General features: G+C 47.4%; 2 protein-coding genes across 4 annotated transcripts in view; both read right to left on the bottom strand.

Annotated features, from left to right (window-relative positions):
* Positions 1-22,519, bottom strand: part of SRSF3 (serine and arginine rich splicing factor 3) — a 400,608-nt gene that overhangs the window by 310,278 nt on the left and 67,811 nt on the right. The window lies entirely within an intron of this gene.
* Positions 1-22,519, bottom strand: part of PNPLA1 (patatin like phospholipase domain containing 1) — a 71,948-nt gene that overhangs the window by 25,686 nt on the left and 23,743 nt on the right. Inside the window, exon 1 of one of the 3 annotated variants that reach the window (XM_050787711.1) lies at positions 16,973-17,281. The exons of the other annotated variants lie outside the window; for them this stretch is intronic. Within the exon in view, the coding sequence (XP_050643668.1) occupies positions 16,973-17,177 (205 nt within the window). The 5' untranslated portion in view covers positions 17,178-17,281. Of the gene's footprint in view, positions 1-16,972; positions 17,282-22,519 lie in introns of those variants that run through there. 3 annotated transcript variants of the gene reach the window in all.

Here is a 22,519-nt window from a genome sequence, read left to right as displayed (position 1 = left end):
ATCTAGCCCAGGAGTTTGAGACCAGCTCTGGCAACATAGCAAGACCCCTGTCTCTACAAAAAATAAAAATAATAATAATAAAATTAGCCAGGCATGGTGGCATGCATGCTGCCGTCATCCCAGCTACTTAGGAGGCTGAGGTGGGAAGATCACTTGAGTCCGGGAGGTGAAGGCTGCAGTGAGCCATGATTGCACCACTGCACTCCAACCTGGATGACAGAGTGAGACCCTGCCTCTAAAAAATAAAATGTAAAAAGATGTTGAGACCGGGAGATTTTTGAAGGGCACTTGGAAGCTATATTTCCAAGTTTCAGCCACTCGGAGAGTCTTTCTTTTTTTAATTTGATTTAAATTTTTTTTTAGAGATAGGGTCTCACTCTGTTGCCCAGGCTCCTCAAAGTATCCTCCCACCTCAGCCTCCTGAGTAGCTGGAACTACAGGCATGTGCCACCATACTGGATAATTCTTTTTATTTTGTAGAAACAGGGTCTCTAGCCCTGTTGCTCAGGCTGGTCTCAAACTCCCTGGCTCAAGCAATCCTCCCACCTCAGCCTCCCAAAGTGCGGGGGTTACAGGCATGAGCCACTGTGCCCAGCTGATCAGAGTCTTTCCGTGACCACATCCATTTCTTGGAAAGAGCTTAGGCTTTGGAGCCAGGCAGATTTGGTTCAAATCCCAGCTTCACCACATGCTATCTAGATCATCACTGGCCACTTAAATAACATCTTTCATCCTCAACTTCGTTGCCTGTAAAATTAGTCTAAGAATACCTACCTTACTGGATTATGAAGAGGCAGACAGCTTTTAAAGTGCCTGTACACAGTAAATGCTCAAACATTGGGTATGGCAATCATTCCTTATGTGACAAAGCGTTTGGATGTTTCGGACTCCCTACTCATCTGAACAGAAGACAGTGATCCCAGCCCCCACATCCTTATCAAGCTGTGGTCAGGCTCAAGTGTGGAATCAAAAGAGCAAAATACGAGCGTGGAGCGAGAGGGTGCGCCCCAGTTTCAGAATAGTGTAGGCCTGACTGGGAGAACACTCCCTCTCCTGTCAACTTGGGGGATCCTACAGATATAGTAGGGGGAAAAAGGGGCTAGAAAAATCATCAAAGGGGAAGAAAAGGGATAATTGTACATGCGTTTATTTGTTTAGGTGGATAATGTTCCCCCCTACACAAGGGCAAGGATGGTCTCTGTCTTGTTCATTCCTTTGTCCCTAGCACTCAATATAGTGCCTGGAATACGGTCGGCACTTAAGAAACATGCACGCAGGCATGAATAATGGATAAATGAACGAACTCCAGAACCTGAAGCGGGATACTGAGGCCCAGAGAGAGAAGTCGCTATTCAAGATGACCCAGAGGATGAAAACAGAAGGCTTTTCTTCCCCATCTCCACGTGGCCTCTTGCTAAATGAAAAATCATAGAAAGACGGGCTCTTGGGGCTGATAATTTAAGCTGCTGAGGATGCCGTTCACAGGGGGCCGGAATTAGGTCTGCAGCGAGGGATGGATCAGCCACAGAGGATGGGACTGCGGGGCCCCAGGCTCAGGGCGCACTGGTAGCCTAGCAACAACCTCCGGTTCAGCCAATCACTGCGAGGCGCCGCCGCAGGCCCTGCTCCCAGAGCAGCGTGCGTGGTGGGCGCGCGGGGAGCGGGGGGCGCAGCAGCCCCTGGGGAGGCGCCGACAAATGCTCAGAATCCCAGCATGGAGCACCTGAGAACTGGCTGCTCCTATCTGGTCCCTAATTGCAGACTGAATTGTAATCTGCATTTTCCTGTGGGTATATCTTGAATACCCGACCCCAACGTAATAATAATAATTGTTATCATCTTAACAACAATCGTTTCCCTAAGCAGGCTTTCCCACCTATTATCTCAGTTTATTTTCACAGTGACAGCCAGCCTCCGAGGAGCAGTGACCCTGGTTTATTTACCATTTTATTTCTATGCCCTACACTGCAGGGGTATTGATTGAAAAACAGTTTGGCTTGAAGCTACAGTGCCACTACTGGAAGGTTTACAGAGACCCTTTGGGGCAGTGAGTTTTCAGTTAGGGAGCCTTTGTTCAAAAGAAATCTTAAGTGGAAACCCAATATATAAAACAACAAAAAATGTGGCTGTTCTGGGTTGAGGCTGTTCTGAGACTCTGTCCCATCACCCCACCCTCCCTAGGAAGGTAGCCCCCAAAACACTGCCCTGAGACTCCTAAGATTCTGGGATCCTAGGTCAGAAATAGGAATCCCAGCGAATTCTCACATTTTACAGGTAAGAAATCCTGCCCAGGAAAAAGGTGAGGCTCAATAAATATCGGCCGGATGGATGGATGAGTGGATGGATGTTTGGATGGTTGGTTAGATGGATGGATGGATAAAGGAAGGATGTACCCTGGGACCTAGGTCACACAGTTTCTGTTTGCAGAAATAGAACGAGAATGTATGTGAAAACTCACATTTTTCTCTCTGTACTGAACGCATTATAGGCTTTCGCCAACAGCAAAACAACTCTGACCTATTTAGCACTTCAAATCAAACCAAACAAAACAATGTTTTTAATGGATAATAACAATCCTCCACATAGACCTTCTTCTAACGCTAAGAGTTTACTAAACAATTGGATTTAAAAGTTCAGACTGGCTTATATCCGGTTGTCATGGAAACAGAAGTGTCTTCCGCTGATTCATCACCTATGCTCCTAGCAAGGTGTCCACAGGACTCTTTGCTTGCCCTCAGGTAGAGGGCCTGGGGCCTCAGCCCTCAGCCCACTATGAGCTTTTCCCCCCAGAATTCAGGCACAACCTCCAACATCCCACTGCAGGTTCTTACTGATCACCCTGAGGTGAAACAGGCAGAGAGGGAATGCATCTAGAAAGTTCCCTGGAAATGATCATGTATTCAGGGCCATTACCCCTGCTCTTTTCTCTGTTTTCTTTGGTGGACCCAGAAGTCCTTTTGGGGTCCTGCTCCAAGGTAGGAATTAATACTGCCTCCCATCTAGGCTGTGGCCTCTCCTGCCCTATAGATTCTCCCTGCACTACCCAGGGGACACTGGGATGATGCCACAGCTGTGAACTGAGTCACCCCCTAGTCTTAAGACTCAGCTGGACTTGAGGTCTGACAGGGCAAACCACAGGCAGTGTGCTCTATCAACTCTGCTTCTAACTTGTGCTCCCACAGGGATGCATACTAGACTCTGAGTTAGAGCATAGCAGGAGATTCTTTCTTTTTCTGTTTTTTCTTTCTTAATTTTTTTAGAGATAGGGTCTCACTACATTGCCCAGGCTGGACTTGAACTCCTGGGCTCAAGTGATCCTCCTGCCTCAGCCTCCTGAGTAGCTGGGGCTACAGGTGCATCACCACACCCAACTGAGGAGATTCTTCCTTACGTGCTGATTTCATGATTACAGAGTTGGGTTACCCACAGGATTCAAGGGTGAACTCCTAACTCAGGGGAACCAAAGAAGTCTGGAGGTTTATTTACCATTTGTTTGGCTGTCTTCCCCCTAGAATTGGAAAAAGAGCTCAACTGTCTTTCTTGAATTTGAGCCCAAAGTGAAGCAAATAAAACAATGCTATTTTAATACTAAGTGAGTGGGTTTAAAAATGGATCCACCAAATGCAGTGTGGAATCCTGGATTGGATTCTGGGACAGAAAAGAGACATTAGTAGAAAAACTGGTGACATTCTAATAAATCTGCAGTATAGTTAATAGGAATGTACCAATATTAATGTCTTAGTGTTGGCAAATGGGCCATGGTTATGTAAGATGTTAACATTAGGGGAGACTGGGTGAAGGATATGCAGAACTCTGTACTATTTTAGCAACTTTTCTGTGAAGCTGACATTATTCCAAAATAAAAAGTTTATTATTAAAATTTTTAAAAACACAGATCGACCATCCTGGCTAACACTGTGAAACCCCATCTCTACTAAAAAAAAAAAAATACAAAAAATTAGCCGGTGCGGTGGTGGGCGCCTGTAGTCCCAGCTCCATGGGAGGCTGAGGCAGGAGAATGGCGTGAACCCAGGGCGCGGAGCTTGCAGTGAGTGGAGATTGCGCCACTGCACTCCAGCCTGGGCGACAGAGCGAGACTCCGTCTCAAAAAACAAAAAAAACAAAAAAAACACACACACACACAGATCAAGCCAGGTGTGGTGGCTCACGCCTGTAATCCCAGCACTTTGGGAGGCCAAGGCAGGTGGATCATGAGGTCAGGGGTTCAAGACCAGCCTGGCCAAGATGGTGAAACCGTGTCTCTACTAAAAACACAAAAATTAGCCGGGCGTGGTGGTGGGCACTTGTAATCCCAGCTACTCAGAAGGCTGAGGCAGGAGAATTGCTTGAACCTGGGAGGTAGAGGTTTCAGTGAGCTGAGATCTTGCCACTGTACTCCAGCCTGGGTGACAGAGCTAGACTCTTGTCTCAAAAAAATTAAATTAAATTAAATAACACATACACATACACACAGATGAAGCAAGGCTGTTGGGGATACAGTGTCTTGCACTCACAGGGGCTCAGTTAGCACCTTCTGATACCAGGGGGATGGATTAACATATGTCACCTACGTGAGTTGTTTTCCAAATAGATGTTTCTACTGCGTAACGAACACATTCAGAGCTTTACCAGATCTTCCATTCAATGTTCTACTAAAAAGTCCAAGGGATTGTTTGGGGAAAATGAATCTTTACCCATTTGGATGGAGAGGTTTAAACATGTAAAGCATAAGTTCCTTTGAGTGAGATGGAAGATACTGGGTCCAACATGGTAGTGGGAGTTACAACAACTACACAATGACACCATCTCCATAATATTGTATAAAAAGTCCTTTTGTATTTGTCATGCCATTCGATCTCACTTTCTTTCTTTTTTCTTTTTTTTTTTGAAACAGAGTTTCTCTTTTATTGCCCAGGCTGGAGGGCAATGGCACGATTTTGGCTCACTGCAACCTCCCCACCTCCTGGGTTCAAGTGATTCTCCTGCCTCAGCCTCCTGAGTAGCTGGGATTACAGGTGCCTGCCACCATGCCTGGCTAATTTTTTGTATTTTTAGTAGAGACAGGGTTTCACCATGTTGGCCAGGCTAGTCTCAAACTCCTGACCTCAGGTGATCCACTTGCCTTGGCCTCCGAAAGTGCTGGGATTACAGGCATGAGCCACTGCACCCGGCCTGATCTCACTTTCTTAACCAATGTATAAATAATTGCTTGACCCATGGAGTGTAACAAGAAAACTGTCATGTTGCTTGCAAAGCAATTTCTGAAATCATGATTAGAGAGGATGTAGAATGTAGACATTTAGAGAAATACCAGTCTTGGCTCTGTTGTATAAACCTGGGAAAATTATCTAATCTCTCTAAATCCCTGTTTCCTCATTTGTAAAGTGAATATAAATATAGTATCGCTTCATAGGGTTGTGAGGGGATTAGAGTAAATGATGCATATGAAGCACTTAGCACGGGACCTGGCACATTCTAAGTGCTTGGTAAATAGCTGTTATTCGAAAGACACTAGGATGTGAATTTGAGCAGAATACCTTTTTAGAGAAAACACTGCCATCTCAGATAACTAATTTTTGGAGTGATTTTTAATGAAGACATTTTGATTCTGAAAGTGTCCCCAGCAGCCAGGACTGAAATCCAAGTTACATCTGGGCAACATATACATGTACACACCCACTCACACTCACCTACATACCTGCAACAGGAAAAAATGGAGGTTCTCATTCAGGTCTTAAGGAACTTCCAGCTCCAGTAGTACGGTGGGCTGAGCTAAAGAGGAACCTCTCCAACTTCAGAAACAAGAGATCAGGTGCTTTGGCTCATGCCTGTAATCCCAGCACTGTGGGAGCCGGAGGCAGGCAGATCGATTGAGGCCAGGAGTTCAAGACCAGTGTGGGTAACATAGTGAGACCCTGTCTCTACAAAAAAAATTAAAAATTAGCCAGACATGGTGGCACGTGCTTATAGTCCCAACTACTCAGGAGGCTGAAGCAGGAGGATCGCTTGAGCCCAGGAATTCGAGGTTACAGTGAGCTATGATGGCGCCTCTGCACTCCAGCGTAGGTGACAGAGACCCTGTCTCAAACAACAAAAACAACAACAATAACAATAAAAAGCGCAATATTAAATAAAATATAAAACAAAGTTGTAAGACATGGTTGAACTCACGAGAAAGGAAGAAATGAAGAGGGAACTGAAAGTCAGTGACATGAGAAGGAAAGCTGATAATGTGGTAACTGCGGGGACTGTTACCAGACCAGAAACTGTCAGGGACAGGGACTGCATTCTTGGGCTGGGTGAACTGAGACCTCTGCTTAAAGCTAGGACCGTCCAAAGGCTGCTGGGCTATTGCGAGATGCCAGTGGCTTGTGTCTGCACAGGGATCTGGGTGAAAAAACAGTTTCCCATAAAAATGGAAGACCCAAATCTGTATTACATATGGTTTAGAGCTTGAATTGATACAACCTACAGAGTAATTAACATGAAAAGTGTTCCCAAGTCAGCAATAATCCTAGGGTGTTTGGCCAGAGCCAGTGCAGACTAGCTGAGATGGGTCCTTCCACTGCTGGGGCCACACAGAATTCCCGCAGAAAAACCAAGTCCTTGTGCAGATGAGCTCACGATTATCATGAAAAACATTGCTTAGACCAGGCTGGATTCCAGTCATTTTTGTTTTTGTTTGTTTTTTGTTTTTTGTTTTTTCTTTTTGAGACGGAGTCTCACTGTGTCGCCAGGCTGGAGTGCAGTGGTACAATCTTGGTTCACTGCAACCTCCGCCTCCTGGGTTCAAGCATTTCTCCTGCCTCAGCCTCGCAAGTAGCTAGGACTACAGACACATGCCACCATGCTAATTTTTGTATTTTAGTAGAGACGGAGTTTCACCATGTTGGCTGGGATGGTCTTGATCTCCTGAACTCGTGATCTGCCTGCCTCTGTCTTCCAAAGTGCTAGGATTACAGGCGTGAGCCACCGCACCCGGCCTGTTTGTTTTAATAAGGTTTAATTCGTTCTCTGGGACATTCTTGAGTTTGGAAAGTGCTGCTTTATCTATGCTTTTCTATTTCAAGGTAATTTTCCTTTCACCTATTCATCCATTCATTCAACATTCATTCTTCAAAGACTTATTTTGTGACTAATATTTGCCAAGCACTGGGCCAGGAATGCATCCATGACTTCTTTTGTCTTTCACTATAATGTCCAAGAGATGTGTTTCCAATTATCCAAGTTACAGATGGCAAAACCAAGGGCAAGATGGGTCCCTGGCCAGCCAAAAACCCACGGAACTCAAGGGCAGAGTTGGAAGTTCAGCCCCAGCCCTCCTCCTTTCTGGGAACTGTATTCTCCACCAATCCTGACCATGTCTCATTCCTCAACTGAGTGACAAAGATGGGTGCATGAGTGACCAAGGAAAGGAGTTACTAAAGCGAGGTTCTCACAGAGGAAGCCCAGTGCCAGTCCCAGTGGATCAGAATACACCTTGAGCCACCTATCAATGACAATAACCAGCCAGCCTCAGCTCCAGGACTCCAGGAGAATTTCAGCTACTGGACGGGCAGGAGCTGCCAAAGGAAGCACTGGCCTGGGTGTGGGAGGCCAATCAAAATACTTCTCCAGTGCTCTGTCTCCACAGGAGGAGTTGTGCTGGGTCCTGTTGTGCACACATTTGCGGGGCAGGGGGCAAAACATACAGCTACTCTGGATCTCTCATGTGTTTTGCAAGATCCCTTTGAAGCCTGTTTCCTGTCCAGAGGGACAAGCCACCTCCCTTTCTGAGAACACAAGCATGTTTGCACCGGGGTGTAACTACCCCTGCAGATCTCTCAGCCTGGAACTCTCTTCCCTCAGTGCACATGGCTCTCTCCTAGCTTCATCCACCTCAGAGGGGCCTTCGCAGGCCAGCCCACCCAACACTGTGCCCTTGTGTCATTCTCCCATCCTTTCCCTGCTTTATCTTCTCCTTTGAGCACGCATGCTGGCCTTTTTTATATGTTTAATTTTCTATGGTTTAATTTCACCAAGAGAATGTCAGTTTCATGAGGGTGGACATCCACTGCTTTGTTCACGGCCAGATCCCCAGGACCTAGAATGAATGAGCTAATGAATCATCTATTTCATCACCGTAATTCAGCCAAAATCTGATCCTCAACCTCCTTGTCTGCATCTTGTGGGAACCGGGCTCAAACAGCAATTCTCAAACTTTAAAAGAAATTACTGAAAGATTTTCTTCAAATATAATTTTAGAAAGATCCCCCATGTATGAGATGGACAACAGCAGGGCTGTACTAGTGCAGCCAGGGCTTCAGACGTGTCTGTCCCCTGCTTTTCCTCCCCATCTGCAGAACCCTACGGATCCCTGGAACACAGTTTGGAAACTATTGACCTAAGTGAGGTCTGTCTCCAACTAGTCACTTTCTCTCCCAGGGTCTAAATACAATTACCTGTAAAATGAGGGAGTTGGACTTGCTGACCTTGACACTGTAATATCCTAGCATTATCCATATCCATAACTACAGAAAATCATCCAAGAGCCAGGGAAACTACAAAATACAAATTGCAAAGACACATTCAGTGTCACACTGGCCAATAGCCAGCAAACACCAGGACGTTATCAAGGAGCTCTTGTTTTATGAGCAGTTTGTGGGAGCCATAGGACCCACAAGATCTCAGCTTGCTCAGCCAACCTAGTGGATGAAATGAGACACCGTATCTGTAACAGTTAAGACTGTACAACATCAAATGCTAGAATAGGTGGACAGATTTTATGGGCAAACTGGACATCATGGAAAAGAGAGATGGAGTGGGGTAAAATGGGATGGTGTCTGGGGAGAAGGTTTTCTCTCTGAAAGGGGGGCAGAGGGTCATTCTAGGCAGGGGACACAACAGGTGCCATGGTACACTGCCCAGGCCCCCTGCTGCAGGACCGAAGCTCTCATGCTTCCACTGCCAGAAGGGCAGCTGCTGGTGGGCCAGAGCTGAGCCTTTTCCCAGACAACAAACTGGACTTGGCTTTGTGATTGTTTGTTTGTTTGTTTGTTTGTTTGTTTGTTTTTAGAGACATGGTCTCACTCTGTCGCCCAGGGTGGAGTGCAGTGTGGCACAATTGTAGTTCACTGCAGCCTCAGACTGCTGGACTCAAGGGATCCTCCCACCTCAGCCTCCTGAGTAGGTAGGACTGTAGGGATAAGCCATCACATCTGGCTAATTATTTTATTTTTTGTAGAAACAGGGTCTCACTTTGTTGCCCAGGCTGGCCTAAAACTCTTGGCCTTAAGCAATTCTCCCACCTCAGCCTCCCAAAATTCTGGGCTCACAGGCACGAGCCAAGGCACCTGGCCAACTTTGTGATTATAAAGTCATGGTCTTGGTCTCAGGCAGGGGCAGAGTTTCTCCAGGATCCTCATGCCATTGATTATGGTTGTTGCAACGCAGACTGCTCGTTGTCCCCAATACCCATTCTCCCCTTCTTCTTTCGTAATTGAACTTCCGATTTTTAGCTGGCCACATGGCCTCCCAAAATAAAGTCTACATTTCCTAGGTTCTCTTGCAGTCAGGTGTGACCATGTGACTAAATTGCAATCCATGGGATGTAGCTGACAGGACGTGTATCACCTCCGAGTCCTGCTCTAAAGGACTGTGCCCTTCCCTTTTCCCTTTCCGACTAGCTGGAGTGCAGACATGGCAGGGGCACTTGGACCACAGGAGAGGCTACACCTTTCAATTCCCGACGTCAGTTGACTTGCACTGTTTACCATGCTCTGGAGGCACCACGTTTCCCCACTGCGTGGCTTTGTCGTGTTGTCATGCTACATCCCTGCTGGAAGCCTTGGTTCCTGCCCAACCTGTCTCTACCTGTCCAACTTCTACTCACCTTTCAAGCACGGACTAGCCCAAATGCCACTTCTATGAGGCCTTCCATGTTTGGAAGTGTTTTCTCCATCCCTCTGCACTCCTATGCCTTATAATTCTCTAACATTCCATTGCAACTTTCTTTTTTTTCTTTATTCTTTTTTTTGAGACAGAGTCTTGCTCTGTCGCCCAGGCTGCAGTGCAGTGGCGCGATCTCAGCTCACTGTAAGCTCTGCCTCCCGGGTTCACGCCATTCTCCTGCCTCAGCCTCCCGAGTAGCTAGGACTACAGGCGCCCAACACCATGCCCCGCTAATTTTTTGTATTTCTAGTACAGATGGGGTTTCACTGTGTTATCCAGGATGGTCTCGATCTCCTGACCTTGTGATCCGCCCGTCTCGGCCTCCCAAAGAGCTGGGATTACAGGCGTGAACCACCGTACCCAGCTCAATTGGAACTTTCTTGCATTATAACTATTTGGTAGCTGCCTTTAAGTTTGAGTGGACTGTAAGCTCCTTGTAGCAAGATCAGAGTTTCATTTTGTGTTATATCTTCACATCCTCTGCAGGGCCTAGTATATGCTCAACTAACACGGAAGGAAGGAAAGAAGAAGGAAGGAAGGAAGGAAGGAAGGAAGGAAGGAAGGAAGGAAGGAAGGAGGGAGGGAGGGAGGGAGGGAGGGAGGGAGGGAGGGAAGGAGGGAGGGAGGGAGGGAAGGAGGGAGGGAGGGAGGGAAGGAAGGAAGGAAGGAAGGAAGGAAGGAAGGAAGGAAGGAAGGAAGGAAGGAAGGAAGGAAGTAGGGGAGGGAGGGAGGGAGGAAGGGAAGGACGGAGGGACAGACTGGCTTGCCAGTTTTTTATGGAGAGAAAGGTGCCAAGAAGTAGCTTAAGTGGGAGTAGGGTTTTAAGTCTGCCAAATCACTATTCTTTTATAAGAAACATTTTATTTTTCAAAATTATGCAAATGCAGCTTCAAGGCATGTTTCCAACCCCACTTCTGACAAGATTGGAAACTCTGGACCCCCCAGTGGCAATCACGGAGACCACCCCTCCTAGGTGAATGAATGGGTTAATGAAGGTTACCACCTCTCTAGTAAAAACCAGGCACTGTGTTAAGTGCTTTTACAAACATTTGCATGTGACTTGCACTGGCCTGGTCGCAAAACTGGGCATACATGTCAGAAGATGCACCTCTGCCACCTCAGCTTTCACAGAAAAAAAGCACAGGATCTCAGGACAGAAAAGCCCCAAGCTGGCTACAAAAGTGGGGACATGACCTTGAGGAGGGCCTCAGAAAATGCTAGCTGGGTGCGGTGGCTCACACCTGTAATCCCAGCATTTTGGGAGGCTGAGGTGGGTGGATTACTTAAGGTGAGGAGTTTGAGACCAGCCTGACCAATATGGTGAAACCCTATCTCTACTAAAAATACAAAAATTAGCTGGGTGTGGTGGGGGGTGCCTGTAAGTCCAGTTACTCAGGAGGCTGAGGCAGAAGAATCTCTTGAACCCAGGAGGCGGAGGTTGCAATGAGCTGAGATCACACCACTGCATGCCAGCCTGGGCAATAGAGCAAGACTCTGTATCAAAAGAGAAAAAGAAAGAAAGAAAGAAAGAAAGAAAGAAAGAAAGAAAGAAAGAAAGAAAGAAAGAAAGAAAGAAAGAAAGAAAGAAAGAAAGAAAGAAAGAAAGAAAGAAAGAAGGAAGGAAGGAAGGAAGGAAGGAAGGAAGGAAGGAAGGAAGGAAGGAAGGAAGGAAGGAAGGAAGGAAGGGAAGAAAGAAAATGCTATAGGTAAAAAAAAAAAAAGATCCCATTTCCCATAGCAATAAAAAATAAAACTACAAGGGAAAAATAAATCTAATAAAACACACAAAATCTTTACTGAAGGACAAAAAAAAAAAGACCAGAATAGAAAGATCAACCGTATTTATAAATGAGAAGATGCAATTTCAGTCAAAAGCCCAGCAGAGCTTTTCACATGGGGCGGGGAAAGGGCCAAACATAATGGAGGCAATATTTGAAGAAGAAAAAAGGAGGAGGAAGAGGAGGAGATTGCTCGCCATAGGTGATGAACCCCTTATTATAAGACTATAATGATTACAACAGAAATAGACAAATGAGCCAACAGAATAGAAGAGACACTTGAATATTCCAGAAGCAGCATTTCAAGTAAGTGTGGAGATAGCCTCTAATTGGCTATCACATGGCAAAACAATTTAAAAATTAGATCTCTACCTCAACCATCAACAAAATGAATTCCTGAGGAATTAACCTAAATATGAAAACTTTAAAACTTTCGAAAGACAATGTAGAAGAAATAATTGTAATAAAGATATTTTATAACACGTATTATATAAGAGGATGGCCAGGCGCAGTGGTTTACACCTGTAAACCTTGCACTTTGGGAGGTTGAGGAGGGAGAATCGCTTGAACCCAGGAGTTCAAGACCAGCCTGGGCAACATAGTGAGACCCTGACTCTACGAAAAAATTTTAAAAATTAGCCGGGCGTGGTGGCACGCACCTGTGGTCCCAGCTACTCAGGAGGCTGATGCAGGAGGATCACTTGAGACTGGGAGTTCGAGGCTGCAGTGAGCCATGAATGTGCCACTGCACTCCGATGTGGGTGAGAGAATGAGACCCAGTCTCAAAAACAAAACAAAACCCAAATTGTAAGATGAAAAGATGGATACATTTGAGAGCATTAAAATTAATATCTGAGTAACTAAAGACATCAAAGCAAAATAAAAATACAAGACATAGAGTGGGAAAAGAGAGGTGCATTGTGTATAACTGGTGAATGATAAGTGTACAGAATATATAAAGAACGTCTACACATTAAAGAAAAAAGATAACTCAGTAGGAAAAAATAGGGAAATGTGGTGAGCAGGCAAGTTGCAGAAGAGGAAACGTCTAGTGGTCAATAAGTACGTGGGGATGCTGAACATCACTAGCAATCAGGATAGGTAGATTAAATACAGTAGATGAGATACAATTTCACATTTGTTAGATTGGCATAAGATTTTCAAGTGTGACATTGTGGGGAAATTAGAACTCGTATCTGCTGCTTGTGATTAAATTGGTACAACTGCTTTGGAGAGTAACTTATCAAAGTCATTAACAAAGTTAATGACACAAATACCCTAGAATGATATACATTCCATGTGAGCATGGGAGACACAAACAAGCACGGTTGTAACAACAAGGAAATTTGTCATATCCATCAATAAAATGACTAACTGTACTGTGGCATAGGAATACAGAGACTTGAAGAAAAACCGGAGACCTAGCCCTGGTTCCTTTTCGGCTTCTAACTAACAAAGGGACTTTTGCTTTACATAGAATGCTGTCCCCAAGATATTCTTGGGCTCATTCCCTTACCCACTTCAGTTCTGTGTGGAAATTCCACCTGCTCAGAGAGACTCCCCAACCCTGCCTCTGCACCCCTTAACATTGCATTGTTAAGCAGGGCAATTTAAAGGATAAGAATGTAGACTCTGGCTAGACTGGGTTCAAATTCTAGCTTTACCAACTGCTATCCATGTGACTGTAGGCAACTTATTTAAATTTTCTGTGACTCAGTTTCCTCCTCTGTAAAATGGGGTAATAACAGTTTTCACCTGGGAGGGCTGTTGTGAGGACTGAATGAGTTAATATGCCAGAGGTAGAATGGTGCCTGATAGAAAGGAAGTGCTAGTTAAGAGTAAATTGTATGGCAGTTAAATGAGTGAATGAACTAGACTGGAGTGACACTGACAAGTCTCATAAACATGCTACTGAGTGGACAGAGTGAGTCCCACACACACCTCCCTCACCCTTCCCTGGACTTCTGCCATCATTATGAGCAGCCCACAGTTTAGTCCTTGATTACACCCCGCTGCTTGATGTCCTTTTTATAGGTTTTAGTTCCCACCACTGCCGTCCGTGACCATCACAGCCTGGTCAAGTAGGCTTGCAGCGGTATTCAAACTGAATGAGTTAAATTAGTTCTGAAAAGTCTTTTTTCTTTCTTTCTTTCTTCTTCTTCTTCTTTTTTTTTATTATTTTTTTTAATTTTTAATTTTTTTTTGCGATGGAGTCTCCCTGTATTACCCAGGCTTGTCTTGAACTCCTGGACCCACACAATCTTCCTGCTTTGGCCTCTCAAAGTACTGGGATCACAGGCAAGAGCCACTGCGCCCAGATGCTATATTTTAAGATGACATAAAGACAGAAAAGTGAGAGTAATGGAGCAGACGAGCAACGCAGGTGCCTGGAAAAGGAAGGAGAATCCCTGCACCAGGTGTTTCAAGGCAGGAATTCTGTGACTCCAGGACAGAGTAGGGGTTGTCACCCTAGCCCCATTCTGAAGGCCTGGAGTTCACTGTGGAAGAGCCATTAACGGCTACATTCACAGAAGACAGTGCGTTAAAAAGATCTGGAAAGATCCATGCCTAGCCCTTAGCACTGGCTAGAGGAGGGACGGTGGGATTAGGCGCACCCAGGCAAATGGAGGCTTTCTTTCTACTCTTTATTTATTTATTTATTTATTTATTTATTTATTTATTTATTTGAGACAGAGTCTGGCTTTGTTACCCAAATTGGAGTGTAGCGGCACGATCTCACTGCAACCTCCACCTCTGGGGGGTTCAAGCAATCTCCCATCTCAGCCTCCCGAGTAGCTGGGACTACAGGTGTGCACCACCACGCCTGGCTAATTTTTGTATTTTTTTAGTAGAGAAGGGGTTTCGCCATTTGGCCAGGCTGGTCTTGAACTTCTGATTCACCTGTCTCAACCTTCCAAAGTGCCGGGATTACAGGCATGAGCCACCGTGCCTGGCCTCTTTCTACTTTCTACTTTTACTCTATACATTTTCACATTGTTTGAATTTTGTCCAGTGAGAAAAATGTGTTTATTACTTGTGAGATATTAAAAAGAAAAAAAATCTTATATATAGAGGTACTCAGTGAATGGGCATTACTATTATTCTTTAAAATAAAGACTTTCCACCCAGCATAGAGGTCCCCAGCCAGGAAGTACCCTGCTTGGGCTGGGAGGAGGCTATTGTCTGCAGCCTGTCCCTCACACAGCCCAGCCGGCCCTCCAGTAAGTCTCATGGCCTCTACTTTCAAAGCACATCCTGAACCCAATCTCTTCCCTCATCTAGTTTCCACCTTGCCCCCTCAAACACACTCTGCCCATCGGTCAGAGATCTTAAGAAGCCTAATCAGATGGTTGCCACATTCCGAACACTTGCCATATGCCAGGTATTGTTCTAAGCAGGGATTCATATTAGCTCAGCCAATCCTATAACCAGGGGTTCCCAACCCCCAGGCCATGGCCCCGGGTCTGTGGCCTGTTAGGAACCACGCCGCACAGCAGAAGGTAAGCAGCAGGGGAAGCTTCATCTGTATTTACAGTGGCTCCCCATTGCTCACTAACTTACCGCCTGAGCTCCGCCTCCTGTCAGATCAGTGGCGGCGCCAGATTCTCATAGGAGGTGAACCCTCTAGTGAACTGTTCATGGGAGGGATCTAGGTTGCACACTCCTTATGAGAATCTAATGCCTGATGATCTGTCACTGGCTCCCATCACCCTCAGGTGGGACTGTCTACTTGCAGGAAAACAAGCTCAGGGCTCTGATTCTACCTTATGGTGAGTTGTATAATTATTTCATTATATATTAAAATGTAATGATAATAGAAGTAAACTGCACAACAAATGTAATACGCTTGAATCATTCTGAAACCATCCCCCACCAACCCTGGTGTGTGGAAAAATTATCTTCCACAAAACCAGTCCCTGGTGTCATAAAGGCTGGAGACGGCTGCTATAACGATGCCGGGAACCAGGCACGACTAGGATCTCACTTTTCTAGAGAAACAGAGGCGCAGAATGTTCAATAACTTGCTTTGGGCACGCGTCATGAAACGGCAGAGCTGGGATCCCACGTGAGGAGCTCACGCTCTCTGCCCCTCCCCACCCACTGTCACAGCCGCCTGTGCTCCCCTCTCTTAGGTGAGATCAGAGCTTGCTACTGAGGCCACATGACCTGGCCCGGGTTGACCTCCCACCACTTTTTCCACACCACAGGCTTTGTGGCTGCTCCTTCACCAGGAATTCTCCTTTTCAGGAGCTCCCAGTAGCTTGTTCTGTCACCATACCCAGCTCTAGGCTTCAATGTCACCTCCTCAGAAAGGCTTCCCTGACCACCTTCCTAAAATAGTCTCCATTTTATTCTCAGTCCTTTTCCCGCTTTAATTTTATTCATGGATCATATCACTTCCTGACCTTATCCTAGAAGATGCCTTGTTTCGATGTTTATTATCTGCTTCTTTTCTCTAGAATTTCTGCTCCAGAAGGGCAGGGACTTTGTCCTCAGTGCCTGGAACATGGCCCCGTCTAGAACAGGAGCTCCGTAAATGAATAAATACCCCTCCAAGGTAGCCCACTAGGCTGTTGGGCCTGTTCCTCGGGGCTGCTAGACGCATCTGCTCCCTGGGACAGTTTCTCTCTCTGGGTGAGCAACGTAGCAGTCCTTCTCGCTGGGGCTCCTGGACCAGCAGGACAGAAGGTGAAGTGAGAGCTTCTGTCTTCTCTCCCCACCCCTTCCTATTCTTCTCCCACTCTGGGCTCTCTCCTGTCTACCCTTCCAGCCTCGGGGCGTTCGTCTTTCCAGCCACCTGGAAATGGTGGACAATACATCCCAATCGGGGTGATAGAGATTTGAAGAGTTGCCTCTCCCAAGGGTATTTTCATTTTGAAAGAGGCCAGGCAGGAGCAACACTGAACCCCAATGTATGACTGTGCTTCGGTGTAGCTTCTGACAGCACCATGTTCAATGTTTGAGGGAGATACTGCCCTTCACTCTCCCAGGCGCTGGGAGACAGAGCATCTCACAGGTAAGGGCACTGAGGGAGAGGGACAGGGGTCCAGGCTCACCCTGCAGGTCAGAGACTGGGGCCTTGCAGACCTCAACCTTCAAATGTCACAGCTGCTGCTGTCCTACTCCAACCAGTTCTTCCCTTCCCTTCCTGCCATCCAGGCCTGGCTTTGTCCCCCAAAGCATCCCCAGCCTCCCTCAGGCTCCTTCTGTCTCTGTGGAATCCCCCAAGAGACTTCCCAGGGGACCCAGAACACAGGCCTTACCCATTTCAATCCCGCAGATGGCCAGGGCGGCGATCACAGCACCCGCCGATGTCCCCGCGAAGCGGTGGGCTGTTTCCAGCATCCGGGGGGCCAGGTCCCGCAGGGCGTCCACGGCCCCGGCCTGGTAGAAGGAGAGGAATCCACTGCCCGAGAAGGAGATGGAGTGAGGGGTGTCCGGGTCCCCCTTGAACACCTGTTCTTCCATCTCCTCGGCCTCTGGCTTTCCGCGGAAGGAGGAACCACCCTTCAGTGCTTGCCTGCCCAAGCCTGGGCTGCCGCTCCCTGTAGGAACTCCCTGCCCAGCTTCCCTGCCACCCCGGAGCTTGGAATGTGGCCGTCTCTACCCAGCTGGAGCAACCTCAGGCTGCTCAGGAAGCTGCCTCGGCCTGTTAAGCTCCGCCAGGAGGCAACCCCAAAGGTTGGAAAGGGGCCCCAGGATGAGATGCAGACGGCCCTCCGGTGTGTGAGCAGGGTCCTGATCCCGTGAGCCCCCCGCTGGCTTCATTTCTTGGCTAGATTCATCTCGGGCACAGGATCCTCAGCCCTCTGCCCATCTGTGGTACACCAGGGCGCATTCACTGCTCCCCGACACAGGGCCATGCCCAAGGAGGCAGGCTCTGCCCAGTCCTCAGCTGCAACATTCAGTTGCAAAACCTCCGTGATGGTTATCGGCGGACACCTCCCTCCCCAACATGCTCCTGCGGCAGTGAAGGGCTTCCAAGCCCGCCTCCCTCCAGGAGGACGGTGCCCACCCTGTCTCTTTAGGACATCCCCAAAGAGATGCCCCTCCTGGGCTCCTTCAGGCTGTGTGGTATGTGTGGTGTGTTACACAAGCATTTTTATTTGTTTTTCTTATATAAACACCCCTTTGTTTATTCACTTGTCTGTTTATTTACATGTTAGCATCGGCCCTGGGTAAAATTGTAAGAGAAGTTTGACTTTGGGAGCCCCACCCACCACCGCCTCTGCACCTCTCTCTGTCTCTGCTCCTGGGCCCTTCACGGACCCTGTGACCTTGGTCAGTACCCTCTCGCGAAGCCCCAAGCCCTCATGCTATCTTCTAAGTGTGCGGGAAGAAATCAACCTGAAATCTAGATCATTCTAAGTGTGTGAGGCTTCGTGTTGCGTGCTCTTCCTCCCGCTCAGAAATGAGAAGTTTGAGATAGCAATGTTTAACCCCAAGGAGGAGCAGCTGGGGAGGTCACCTGTGGGGATGTCGGGGTCAGGGCAGACAGACATTTTGGTAAGGGAGGTGGTGTGAGAGGACCAGGGTTAGCTCCAGGGGCTGCGGTTCTGTTCCCTGAGGAGCTGTATCATGTGGTCCTGATGGTGGGGAGTGATCCTCACACCCACAAAATGTCCCCTCATGGAGATATAACAAAGACGGTAAGACTGTATCTCCCGCTCCCCTCAAAGACCACACAGCAACAGGACCAGAATCAGAATCAAGACGCCAAGGCCTCCACCAAGTGCCAATCCAGCCCCAGCCTCTCTGTCAGGATGTGACATCAGTAGCTTCCCCGCTCCTGGGGAGCTCACACCATTCTGGTGGACTCAATGATCTGCATGGGAATTCCGCAATGAGGGCAAGGCCAGGCTTCAGTTAGGAGGGAGTTTTCCGTCTTGGGTAGGTAATTCCAGGCATATCATTGCCTCAGGTTGAAAAGAGAGCTTTAGATGAGATAAAGCATGTGTGCGTACATGTGTGTATGCATGTGTGCGTGTGTGTGCAGATATCTGAGGCGTATTGCTGGCGTGGGGGCGGGTGTGTCAGGGTGGAATCCAGTCAGTTTTGGACAGCAGAGACCCTGCCCCCTTCCTGGGAGGTCAAGTCAGCTCCACTGAGTGCTTGTGTGCCCAGTCCTGTGCTGTGTCGGGGCCCTGTGCTGTGTGGGGGGACAAGAGAACATAGAAGCTCCATCCCCAATTCAGACATTTGCAGGCTTCTTGGGAAAAAGACAGGCAAATGTGAAATAAGCAGAGAACCGTACAAGGCAATCTATAATTAAGTACTAAACTGTGCAGGGCTGAGATTCCTGCCAGAAAAGTTAAGAGGCAGGGCTGAGCAGTGTGGGCTGGAACATCTGAGGAGCTGTGCGGAGGTGTGGGCTGCGGGACTGGAGGCAGCTGGGAGGAGCAGGCAGGGCACTGGGACAAGGCACAGCAAGAGCCCCTGGTAGAGGAGGGAAGGGGTGTAATGGGACCTGTTTCACAGGATGAAGGACTTTGGATGAGAGCCCTTCTGAGTCATGACGTTGGATCCCAGTTCTGCTATTTACAGGCAGTGTGACCTGTGCATGATCTCTCTGGGCCTCAGTTTTCCTCATCTGTGAAAGGGACAATACTGTCATTCCTATGCTGCACAGTAGCTGTAAAGGCTAAAGGTAATGGCTGTAGGATGCCTGACACACGGCACGTCTGAGGTTATCAGAGGGTAGTAAGAGTCAAGGCTTCTGGAACAGATAGACCCCAGAGATATGGTGGAATAGAAAGGCAGGGTCCAAAGGGGAAGGCCCACATGCAACATGAGGAGGAGCTTGGAGAGGTCTCAAGCAGCAGAGCGTTGGAAGGAAGATGAGAATGGGGATGGAGAATGAGGAAGGAGGATGGTGGCCCATTCTCCTAGGATGATGGTGGCCAGGCCAGGGTGGCAGCTGCAGGAAGACAAGTTAATGAAGTTATTGCTGCAGAAGACTCTCAGGACGAGGGACTGGTTGGATGGGCAGGGCGAGTCAAGGCTGAGGCCTCACTTTTAGCCTGGGGGTAGGGAGGAGTGGGGCTGTCTTCAGCAGAGTTGGGGAAACTGGGACAGACGTGGGGAAGCTGGGTGGAGGATGCTTTTACTTTAAGATGCATCTGAGATGACAGCAAGACATGGGCACTGTCCATGCGGGGGCAGGAATGGCACCAGAACCAAGGACAGAGACCCCTGCCACTGAGCAGCAGAGAAGGGTAAGCGGTGGAGGAGGGCATGGGGTCATGTTAAGGGGAAGACAGCTATGGATAAGTTTCTTTTTCTGGGTCATCCCAGTGAAACAGAAAGCAAGGCCACCTGCTGTACATGAGCTGCAGGCACCTGGGGCCGCTGGGGACGCACCACCCGTTCAGAGGCAGTGCATCCTGACATGGCCCCCATTGTCCCCACCTCCTTGGACCTGGCTGACTTCCACGAATGCACATACGTTTCTGTTCCCTGTGGACGAGGAGACAGCAGTGCCGCACAGTCTCCTCCATGCAAACACGTCAGCCAGAAATCCGTGACTGTGCCTGGGAAGGCCGTGAAGGAGCTGCTAACCTGGACCCCAAAGACTGAGCCTGCCAGACCGGTCTCCACAGCTAATAAGGGCTGGTGAGTAGCAGGCCTCAGCCTGTCCTCTGCTGGGTGCTAAACTCCTGAGAAGGTTCCTTTCATTTGCCCTCATTCCTGACCCTCTGCTCACGCCCTAAGAACTTCAAGCGAATGACATCGAGGAAGAATCGCTTTCCAGCATCTCTGCATTTGATTTTTAGTCGTCTCATGATCTTCGCAGGTGTTTTTTAACGAAGTTAACACTGCTTGTATGACTCATCCATCCCAGGAAATCACGTGGGAGAAACAGATTGCTTATCACACACACTTCCAACAAGACAACCCAAAATGAATTTCTAGAGGAACCTGGACTTCCCATAAGTTTAAGATATGTGAAGCCACCCAGGACAGATACTGGGGAGAAAGATGCACATAGATTCCAGATTGGCTTTTGCCTGATGGCGTATTACCCTCTGCTTACATCCTGAAAATGTTAATTTAGTGAAGAACCTGGTAGTTTCTTGATTCGGTAGAGTAGGAAGGTCACAACATCACTTGTGAATATTTGTGCCAAAACGATGTCACCTGAATCTAATTGAGGCCTAACGTCCAGCTTACAGTAATACGGAGTATGAAGGATGCCAGGTGCAAACAATCAGATAAACGGAGCCCGTGGGAGGCTGGCAGAGACTGTTGCTGGTTACCAGCAGCCATCTCCGGCCCACTTGCTCCTTGCTCACCTCCCTGTAAAGCAGCTGAAAGGCCTGGTCCTCGGTTTCAGCTAAGAGTGAATCATGAGCTCACGGTGATCATCAGACCCCACCCCCTGGACATGAGAAGTAACAGGGACTCTGCTGGATTGCTTCTTGGAAAGATTTCCCTCCTTGATAAAAGGTAAAAGGCACATAGGAAGACTCCGGTAGCTCCATCCCCTTTTCTTCCTGCCAGAGACACTGTCCTGGGATCATATGGTGTGTGGATCTATAATAGCTGTTTTACCTCCGTTAGGGGAAACGTGGCAGACACACTGAGTGTATTGGTTATCCATTGCTTCATGACAATTTACCCTGAAACATGGCACTTTCAAACAAGCTTGTATTATCTCACACCATTTTTGAGGGTCAGGAAACTGCAAATGGCTTAGCAGATGGTTCTCGCTCTTGTCTCTCAAGGTTGTATTCAGGCTAATAGCCAGGGTTGCAGTCATCTCAAGGCCCACTGGAGCTAAAGAACCCACTTCCAAACCCACCCTTCTGGTTGCCAGTGGGTATCAGTTCTTGGTCAATGTTGACAAAAGCTTTAGTGCCTCATCAAGTGGGCCTCTCCATTGGGTGGCTCATGACTTGGCAGTTGACTTTCTTCAGTGAGAGATGAAGAGAGTAAGAGAGAGAACAAGGGAAGGAGAGCATGTGAACCCAAGACAGGAGCTGCAGCCTTTTTATAACCTAACCTCTGATGTAATCTCAGCTATATTCTATTGGTCACACAGACTAGCCCTGGTAAAATGTAGGAAAAGTGAATACCAGAGGGTAGATATTATCGAGGGCAAATTTGAAGGCTGGCTAAGGCACCAAAAATTGTATAAGAGAAAGCAACAAAAATCCTGGGTCTGGATGAGATTCTTGTGTGACTGCACCAACCCCTACACCATTTGTGTGTGTGCTTCCTATTACGACAGATAACTCAATGTCTTTGTTTCTAGTCACTGTTCCCTTGATATTTGCTGCTGAAAACCTCATGGCCAATGCAAGGGCTCTTAAATATTTCTGGTAAAATGTAACTCTTATTTTGAAAGAATGAATGAAATATGCCTTTTGCTTTTGGTAAAAACAAAAGAAATATTTTAAGGTATAGATACTTTGTTATTGTAGGTAAAATAACTCTGATTCATGAAAATTCTGAAGAACTTAATTTGAAAATTTTTATATACTTTTAGAAATTGTTTACCAACTTATTTTTGTTAGAAGCCGAGAAGTAGATTTTTTTTCTCTTCCCTACCCCTCCTTTTCTCTGAGTGGCTTGTTCTTAGCCTTTTGTCTGGGCTGAGTAGGGGTCTGATAACTTTTTTCTTTTTTTCTTTTTGAGATGGAGTTTCCCTTTTGTTGCCCAGGATGGAGTGCAATGGCACTATCTCGGCTCACTGCAACCTCCACATCCCAAGTCCAGGTGATTCTCCTGCCTCAGTCTCCCAAGTAGCTGGCATTACAGGTATGTGCCACCATGCCCAGCTGATTTTTGTGTTTTTAGATGGGATTTCA

Source organism: Macaca thibetana, chromosome 4, assembly GCF_024542745.1.
Source record: "Macaca thibetana thibetana isolate TM-01 chromosome 4, ASM2454274v1, whole genome shotgun sequence".
In the NCBI taxonomy this organism is placed as follows: Eukaryota; Metazoa; Chordata; class Mammalia; order Primates; family Cercopithecidae; genus Macaca; species Macaca thibetana.
This window is presented reverse-complemented; position numbering and strand designations above follow the sequence as displayed.